This window comes from Salvelinus sp. IW2-2015, unplaced genomic scaffold (genome assembly GCF_002910315.2).
Source record: "Salvelinus sp. IW2-2015 unplaced genomic scaffold, ASM291031v2 Un_scaffold4681, whole genome shotgun sequence".
NCBI lineage: Eukaryota > Metazoa > Chordata > Actinopteri > Salmoniformes > Salmonidae > Salvelinus > Salvelinus sp. IW2-2015.
In genome coordinates, this window is record NW_019945950.1 from 52,476 (window position 1) to 62,260 (window position 9,785).

Genomic DNA, 9,785 nt, shown 5'->3' on the forward strand with positions numbered 1-9,785 from the left:
ATATTATTGTTGTTAGCTCTCTGTGCACATTTAAAAGGCCAGCTGTGCTGCCCTGTTCTGAGCCAATTGTKATTTTCTTAAATCCCACGTGGCACCTGACCACACTACTGAACAGTAGTCTAGGTGCAACAAAACTAGGGCCTGTAGGACCTGCCTTGTTGATAGTGTTGTTAAAAAGGCAGAGCAGTGCTTTATTATGGACAGACTTCTCCCAATTTAGCTGCTGTTGTATCAATATGTTTTGACCATGACAGTTTACAATCCAGGGTTACTCCAAGCAGTTTAGTCACCTCAACCTGCTCAATTTCCACATAATTTATTACAAGATTTAGTTGAGGTTTAGGGTTTAGTGAATGATTTGTCCCAAGTACAGTGCTTTTAGTTTTTGAAATATTTAGCACTAACTTAGCACTAACTTATTCCTTGCCAGCCATTCTGAAACTAGCTGCAGCTCTTAAGTGTTGCAGTGATTTCACTCACTTTAGTAGCTGACGTGTATGGTGTTGAGTCATCCAAATACATAGACGCACTGGCTGTGACGACAGTATGTATACATGGTGAATTGGTGTGGGCATCGAGTGAGCATTTTGTTCTTTGGAGACACAGTGGGAACAACGACAATCTACCACCATTTAAGCATTACACGTTACACCTGCAGTAGATCTTCCACTCCATGATGTTTGTCCATCCACTGCTGTTCATTTCTGCTGATATGTTTTGACACTGTTGTCTGCACTCTTCCTCTATGCTGTCTGGCAGGTTGGACTTCCAGCTAAGTCAGGTGTGGCAGGGGGCATCCTGCTGGTGGTGCCCAACGTCATGGGTATCATGTGCTGGTCCCCGCCACTGGACAAGCTGGGTAACAGTGTACGAGGAATCCAGTTCTGCACGGTACGAGAAACTGATAGTTTTCACTCTGTTGTCTCTCTGTCAGTGATCTAATTCATTTATTGATTGATGATTAGAAAACCAGCAGAAAGCCTGACAGGGATTGCTTTTTTCCAGGATCTGGTGTCCCTTTGCAACTTCCACAACTACGACAACCTGAAGCACTTTGTCAAGAAGCTGGATCCTCGCAGGGAGGGCGGAGACCAGAGGGTGAGTCGAGTTTAACTGGGAGCCTCTCTCTCCTTCTCCTCTCTTTTTCTACTTCCCTACGTTCACCAAGGTGCCTTCATGTACATGTAGTCGACATGTTCCCATGAAAAAGCTGCCGTTGGACTGAGTGTTTTTTAAAGCAACAGTGCCACCCACTGGAAGATACTGATAGTGCTAAAGGGGTTGACATGCAAACTGCCTCTCTGTTGTCTTTCAGGTGAAGTCGGTCATCAATCTTCTCTTTGCTGCGTACACTGGCGATGTGTCTGCACTGAGGAGGTACACAGCACTGCATCCTCTCCATGTTGGCCAATAAGGCCTTGAAAATAAGCTATGAAAGGAAATATGTCCTGTTTTAACATCTTTGGAGAGTAAATTCCAAATCTGTCGCTGTGTCAGAGACCTTGTAATGTTTCCCTGTGTGTCTACATGGGGACTAGAGGTGGTGTGTGTGCTATTTTGGCTGCTGTACTGTACTCATCACTGTCCTTCTGTGGAATGTGTCCAGGTTTGCTCTGTCTTCCATGGACATGGAGCAGAGGGACTACGACTCCAGGACGGCCCTCCATGTGGCTGCAGCAGAAGGGCATGTAGAGGTGGTCAAGTTCCTGTTGGAGGCATGCAGGGTCAACCCTGTTCCCAAAGACAGGTGAGCGTAGATTCAATGGCTCAAGAACACCCAGTGTCTGTCAATGTAGTAAGATCCAATGTCTCCAAGACAAGAGAACGTATGTTCACCCAGTGTCTGTCTACCAGTTTCCATCCCACTTTTTATGAAGAGTAAAGTACATGTTGGATAAGAAATGTCACGACAGCCAAATGAAAACAGCAAATTTTCAGTAAACTTTCCATATTTCGAAAAACCAAATACGCTAACATGATAGATATTTTTGTCTGTAAAAATTATTATGCAAGAAATGGTGATGGAAGCACTTACATGCGCAAATAACCATCATATCAAGTACTGGAGTCGCCAATGAAATGTTTGTGGTCCTCCACAAACTTGGAATGCATGCAGTTTATTAGGCTGCAGGTGAAATAAGTTGAACTTCACAGGTGGTAAAAGCATGGTGATGAGCTAACCTACAGTGAAGTCGGAAGTTACATACACTTAGGTTGGAGTCATTAAAATTTGTTTTTACCACTCCACAAATTTCTTGTTAACAAAACTATAGTTTTGGCAAGTCGTTTAGGACACTACTTTGTGCATGACAGTCATTTTTCCAAATAATTGTTTACAGACAATTATTTCACTTATAATCACTGTATAAAATTCCAGTGGGTCAAGAGTTAATATACACTAAGTTGACTGTGCTTAAACAGCTTGGAAAATTCCAGAAAATGATGTCATGGCTTTAGAAGCTTTGATAGGCTAATTGCCTCATTTGAGTCAATTGGAGGTGTACCTGTGGATGTATTTCAAGGCTACCTTCAAACTCAGTGCCTCGTTGCTTGACATCATCGGAAAATAAAAATAAATCCAGCCAAGACCTCAGGGGAAAAAATTGTAAGAGCTCCACAAGTCTGGTTCATCCTTGGAGCAATTTCCAAACGCCTGAAGGTACCACTTTCATCTGTACAAACAATAGTACGTAAGTATAAACAAACCATGGGACCACGCAGCCGTCACACCCGCTCAGGAACGAACGCGTTCTGTCTCCTAGAGATGAGTGTACTTTGGTGCGAAAATTGCAAAATCATCCCAGACAACAGCAAAGGACCTTATTGAAGATGAGGAGGAAACGGGTACAAAAAGTTATCTATAACCACAGTAAAACGAGTCCTATATCGACATAACCTGAAAGGCCGCTCAGCAAGGAAGAAGCCACTGCTCCAAAACCGCCATAAAAAAATCCAGACTACGGTTTTGCCACTGCGGATGCGGGAAAAGATCGTACTTTTTGGAGAAATGTCGTCTGGTCTGATGAAAACAAAAAATAGAACGTTTGCCATAATGACCATCCTTAAGTCTGGAGGGGAAAAGGGGAGACTTGCAAGCCGAAGAACACAAATCCACCGTGAAGCACGGGGTGGCAGCATCATGTTGTGGGTGCTTTGCTGAAGGAGGGACTTGTGCACTTCACAAAAAAGATGGAAACATGAGGATGGAAAATTATGTGGATATATTGAAGCAACATCTCAAGACATCAGTCAGGTAGTTAAAGCTTGGTCGCAAATGGTTTCCAAATGACAATGACTCCAAGCAAACTTCCAAAGTTGTGGCAAAATGGCTTAAGGACAACAAAGTCAAGGTATTGGAGTGGCCATCACAAAGCCCTGACCTCAATCCTATAGCAAATTTGTGGCAGAACTGAAAAAGTTGTGCAAGCACCAACTTGTTAGGAGAATGGGCCACAATTCAGCCAACTTATTGTGGAAGCTTGTGAAGGCTACCTGAAAACGTTGACCCAAGTTAAACAATTTATGGCAACGTTACCAAATACTAATTGAGTGTATGTAACTTTCTGACCCACTGGAATGTGATGAAGAAATAAAAGCTGAAAAAAATTATTCTCTAACTATTATTCTGACATTTCACATTCTTAAAATAAAGTGGGTGATCCTAACTGACCTAAGACAGGAATTTTGCAAGGATTAAATGTCAGAATTGTGAAAAACTGAGTTTAAATCTATTCGGCTAAGGTGTATGTACACTTCCGACTTCAACTGTACATGTAGTCGTGGCCAAAAGTTTTGAGAATGACACAAATATTAATTTCCAACTAAGTCTGCTGCCTCAGTGTCTTTAGATATTTTGTCAGATGTTACTATGGAATACTGAAGTATAATTACAAGCATTCATAAGTGTCAAAGGCTTTTATTGACAATTACATGAAAAGTTGATGCAAAGAGTCAATATTTGCAGTGTTGACCGCTTCTTTTTCAAAGACCTCAAATCCGCCCTGGCATGCTGTCAATTAACATCTGGCCACATCCTGACTGATGGCAGCCCATTCTTGCATAATCAATGCTTGGAGTTTGTCAGAATTTGTGGGTTTTTTGTTTGTCCACCCACCTCTTGAGGATTGACCACAAGTTCTCAATGGGATTAGGTCTGGGGAGTTACCTGGCCATGGACCCAAAATATCGATGTTTTGTTCCCCGAGCCACTTAGTTATCACTTTTGCCTTATGGCAAGGTGCTCCATCATGCTGGAAAAGGCATTGTTCGTCACCAAACTGTTCCTGGATGGTTGGGAGAAGTTGCTTTCGGAGGATGTGTTGGTACCATTCTTTATTCATGGCTGTGTTCTTAGGCAAAATTTGTGAGTGAGCCCACTCCCTTGCCTGAGAAGCACCCCACACATGAATGGTCTCAGGATGCTTTACTGTTGGCATGACACCGGACTGATGGTAGCGCTCACCTTGTCTTCTCCGGACAAGCTTTTTTCCAGATGCCCCAAACAATCAGAAAGGGGATTCATCAGAGAAAATGACTTTACCCCAGTCCTCAGCAGTCCAATCCCTGTACCTTTTGCAGAATATTAGTCTGTCCCTGATGTTTTTCCTGGAGAGAAGTGGCTTCTTTGCTGCCCTTCTTGACACCAGGCCATCCTCCAAAATTCTTCGCCTCACTGTGCGTGCAGATGCACTCACACCTGCCTGCTGCCATTCCTGAGCAAGATCTGTACTGGTGATGCCCCGATCCCGCAGCTGAATCAACTTTAGGAGACGGTCCTGGCGTTTGCTGGACTTTCTTGGGCGCCCTGAAGCCTTCTTGACAACAATTGAACCGCTCTCCTTGATGTTCTTGATGATCCGATAAATGGTTGATTTAGGTGCTATCTTACTGGCAGCAATATCCTTGCCTGTGAAGTAATTTTTGTGCAAAGCAATGATAACGGCACGTGTTTCCTTGCAGGTAACCATGGTTGACAGAGGAAGAACAATGATTCCAGGCACCACCCTCCTTTTGAAGCTTCCAGTCTGTTATTCAAACTCAATCAGCATGACAGAGTGATCTCCAGTCTTGTCCTCGTCAACACTCACAGCTGTGTTAACGAGAGAATCACTGACATGTCAGCTGGTCCTTTTGTGGCAGGGCTGAAATGCAGTGGAAATGTTTTTGGGGGATTCAGTTAATTTGCATGGCAAAGAGGGACTTTGCAATTCATCTGATCACTCTTCATAACATTCTGGAGTATATGCAAATTGCCATCATACAAACTGAGGCAGCAGACTTTGTGAAAATGTATATTTGTGTCATTCTCAAAACTTTTGTCTACGACTGTATATATTACCTCAATTACCTTTATTATTTTTTTGTATTTTTCTTAACTGCATTGTTGGTTAAGGGCTTGTAAGTAAGCATTTCACTGTAAAGTCTACACCTGTAGTATTCAGCGCATGTGACAAACTGAATTTGTATTTTTTATTCGGTACATGGGAATTTAACAACAAAAGTTATTTTTATGTCCACTACGTCATCATGCACAGCCTTTTATCTGCAACAAGTACATTTCATGGAAACACACCTCTGGTGGGAAAATGCACACATTTAATTTTTGCAGATTTGAGAATATTCGTGTGAAAATCTGTCGCCAATTGGATGGAAACTTAGCTAATGTAAAACGTGTCCATTTAAGAGCAGTGTTTACAATGTCTCTCGTCTGCTCCATCAAGGTGGGGTAACACACCAATGGAAGAGGCAGTGCACTTTGGACACCACGACGTTGTGACCATGCTCCAGGACTACAACAACAAGTACAGTCCACCGGGGGGCGCCACTGAGGACAAAGAGAAGGAGATATCAGAGAAGAACATTGACGGCCTACTATGAGCCAACTAATACTCTTATCTATCCATAGAAATAAAATAACTAGAACGGACATTCCCATTGAAATTATATATACGTGATCTGAGAGGCTTGGTCCTTTCCAGTCATTCTATTTCTATGGCCCCTTTAACTATCTGGAAGACTTACTGTAAGTGTGTGGTCCATTTGTCACGTCAGTGGTAGGTCACGTATACTGTTGATAATACTGTATTGTTGATTTTGTATAAAAGTATTGTATTTCTAGCGTTTAAAAAAAAAATATTGACCTTTGACTTTTCCCCGGATGTTTTTTGTTTTTTTTGTTTGTTTCCTTTCGCGTCGCTTTTTTATGTCGTACTGCTCACTGCGCAACTCTCCCTCGGTGTGTGTCAGCACTATGTGGAATGTATTTTCTACATTTAAGTGCACAAAACATTTCTCTTTATGTACAACCTGAACGTATGCATAAGATAAATGTACACGTTATGTAACGTGTGTGTATATCCCTGAAATTAATATAATATCAGAGGTAGATGGATTCAGTGTAAATACTATTTAATCTGAAGTGAAATCAAGTGACTCTCACTGGCACAGCTTTTGAAGGAAATGGGTAAAGTACACACACTGTGCATTAGGCTTAAGTGTGACTATTTTGGAGGCAGAATGTGTTACATAAACTATTCCACATGTTCACAGATCTAGGTAGCCTGGTTGCGCTGTATATGGCACTGGCTATACAGGCCAGACAGATCTGGGACCAGGCTATCTATGGTTTAAGACCTCTGGTCTTTTGATTTAGGCCTAGTAGCTCCATATGAATTGAAAGTATGGCATTATGTGGAGTGAGTTTAGTTTTGTTGGTTTGCTATTTGATAGCTAGACATTTTTGCACCTTTTTCTCCAAAATAACAAAATCTTTTTTTTATTGATTGTTCTAGAATCTTGTTTTAATTTTGAGTAGAAAGAGGGTTATTTGTTTAAGTGTCAGCCAAAGATTTTCTGTACGTTTGCTCCACCTGATAAGTCTAGTCGGCGACTTCAAAAAAGAGCATATTATACGTGAGCCGCCTCAGGAGCAATACAATACAATTCAACCAGCAGCCATGTGCTCTTTACAGACAGGTTTCCCACCTATGCTAAGTCAAATTTTAGGGCATAAACATAAAACATTGATTTATCACTTCATGGATACAGCAGTGTCAATGGTGTTACTATTATGCCTTGTCACACAAGTTTATTTGTCAGATATTTGGTTTTACATGGATTTTATCTTCAGTTATAGACATTACACTTTTAATGAATGTTTTTAGTTCGGAACAACTCCACAATGGTGGACTTTAAATCTTGCCGTACTCACCCAAATGCATCTTTTGGGTAGAGATAAAATAGTTATCCTCATGGGCCTATATGAAAGCAGAACACTAAGACGATTCTACACACAACTAATTGATCACTTTTTATGCAGAGATACGCATATTGATTGTTTAACTGTTTAGAGTGTAAAAGTAAAATAAACGTATACGCCTATACTTAAAGTCAGGTTGTTTTGGTGAGAACTAGTGTGTGTGTGTATTTGTTTGTGTTATTGACTATGGGAGGGACAGCGACTACAAATCTGGTAATGACAGAGGACATTGATGGCAATCTCAAGCCCTAAACTATTATGCTAAAAGTACCTAAGGCAACATACTTGTGATTTGATGAATGAATATATTTTGATTGAATAACTCATCTCAAGTGTTGCTTTCATTGGATTTGACTTGACTTTGTCTCTCCAGTCCCTGTTGCACAAGAAGCCTCGTACGTTTGAGTGTTTATTGTTCCCCTGTGTAGGTGCAGGTCAACTTCAACATTAGCTAATTATTTTGAATGTACCACAGGTGTATACTGATGTCATCAGTTTGTTTTCATTCAAGTATATCTACTTTAGCTGTGTGTTGCAGGCAATGGAGATATATTTATTTCAATGATCAAACAATAAATAAAGATAACTTTAAATATGGATATCTCCCTTTACTCCCACTGTATATTCTTGAATATAGGCATGCGAAGACTTGGGTATCTTCTTTAATTAATTCCATGAATGTTACAAATGATCACCAAATTAACACCAAAGTATGAATTGTTTCCAGTGCAGTGAGTACTACATGATTATTCATACTGTAATTTTATTTAGAGCGCCAGTTTATCACTTCATATATTTTAAAACTTGTGTGAGAGAAAATTGTACTCTCTGAAGAGAGAGTGAGAAGAAATGTACAATTCAAGGCTATCTTGGTTCTTGCAGATAACTGTGACCTCCTCAGACCAATTGACAGTACGCCCAGAACATTGCTCTGGGAACCAAAACGAGTATCTCAGTTTCAAGTTCCCAGCTTTGAGAGAAGAAGCCTCGTCAGTCACATGCAGGAATCTGTGTTAATAATGAATAATGTAAATCATGCTTATATGACTTGTTTGTGTAGCAGTATATAATGACTGAAAGGGAATGCCCTTTTTCAGAGTTTTCATCAAGCTTGGATTGAGTTTGTGAACCTCTCCAGTTAACCAATAAAGATGTATTAATTTACATTGAGTTTGAGGCCTTAGTGGTGAATTTCATACGAAAAAAGAAAAAAAAGTTCTGAAACATGACAAAACTGAAATGGAAGGAGAGTAAAGGGGAAATATAGTAAGTGTACAGTATGCAATTTTGCTTCAGTATAAAACATATCTTCTGGTCTAAAAGATCAGGTCCTGCCTGTCCATCGGCTCAGTTGCGGTCCAAGTCCAGTGTGTTCTCAAACTCTGCAGTCACCTACAGAGGATGATAAAAAAAAAAAGTCAATGTGAATCAAATGTATTTTTCATGAATGCAAAACTACGTTAAAGGAACCAGAAAATGAATGCCATGATGATAATGAATGACATGCTGTACAACAAGATTTTCACAAAGTCAAATTCATTTGTGTTATAGGCTTCCTGATGCTTGTATCTAAACCAAAGTAGATGGTTAGAAGATTGTTTTGTACATCAGTTGGGGTCTCTATAACCTACAATATGTGAGGTCCTAAACCTACACTACATCCCCAAAATTATGTGTACACCCCTTCAAATTTGTGGATTCGGCTATTTCAGTCACACCCGTTGCTGACGTGTATAAAATCGAGCACACAGCCATGCAATCTCCATAGACAAACATTGGCAGTAGAATGGCCTTACTGAAGAGCACAGTGACTTTCAACGTGGCACCGTCATAGAATGCCACCTTTCCAACAAGTCAGTTCATCAAATTTCTGACCAGCTAGAGCTTCCCCGGTCAACTAAGTGCTGTTATTGTGAAGTGGAAACGTCTAGGAGCAACAACAGCTCAGCCGCGAAGTGGTAGGCCACAAACTCACAGAACGGGACCGACGAGTGACGAAGCGCATAAAAATAGTCTGTCCTCGGTTGCAACACTACCGAGTTCCAAACGGCCTATGGAAGCAACATCAGCACAAAAACTGTTCGTCGGGAGCTTCATGAAATGGGTTTGCATGGCCGAGCAGCCGCACAAAAGCCTAAGATCACCATCCGCAATGCCAAGTGTCAGCTGGAGTGGTGTAAAGCTCGCCGCCTTTGGACGGAGCAGTGGAAACACATTCTCTGGAGTGATGAATCACACTTCACCATCTGGCAGTCCGACAGACAAATCTGGATTTGGCGTATGCAAGGAGAATGCTACCTGCCCGAATGCATAGTGCCAACTGTAAAGTCTGGTGGAGGAGGAGTAATGGTCTGGGGGCTGTTTCCTCGTTCGGGCTAAGTCCCTTAGTTCCAGTGAAGGGAAATCTTAACAATGACAGTCTAGAAAGTTCTATGCTTCCAACTTTGTGGCAACAGTTTGGGGAAGGCCCTCACCTGTTTCAACATGACAATACCTTGGTGCATAAAGTGAGGTCCATACAGAAATG

General features: G+C 41.2%; 1 protein-coding gene across 1 annotated transcript; it reads left to right on the plus strand.

Moving 5' to 3' along the window:
* Window positions 1–649: 649 nt before the first annotated feature.
* LOC112077552 (glutaminase kidney isoform, mitochondrial-like) lies at window positions 650–8,529 on the plus strand. The gene is made up of 5 exons (XM_024144051.2): window positions 650–891; window positions 1,006–1,098; window positions 1,316–1,377; window positions 1,607–1,747; window positions 5,721–8,529. Exons 1-5 carry the CDS (start codon window positions 820–822, stop codon window positions 5,875–5,877), a joined length of 525 nt encoding a protein of 174 aa, XP_023999819.2. The 5' UTR covers window positions 650–819; the 3' UTR covers window positions 5,878–8,529.
* The last annotated feature ends 1,256 nt before the right edge of the window (window positions 8,530–9,785 follow it).

Bases quoted from the DNA above. Each gene is read 5' to 3' on its own strand.
- LOC112077552 (XM_024144051.2), top strand. From the start codon at position 820: ATGGGTATCATGTGCTGGTCCCCGCCACTGGACAAGCTGGGTAACAGT. The intron at 1,378-1,606 runs GTACACAGCACT...GAATGTGTCCAG, and splicing joins GATGTGTCTGCACTGAGGAG to GTTTGCTCTGTCTTCCATGG. The intron at 1,748-5,720 runs GTGAGCGTAGAT...TGCTCCATCAAG, and splicing joins AACCCTGTTCCCAAAGACAG to GTGGGGTAACACACCAATGG.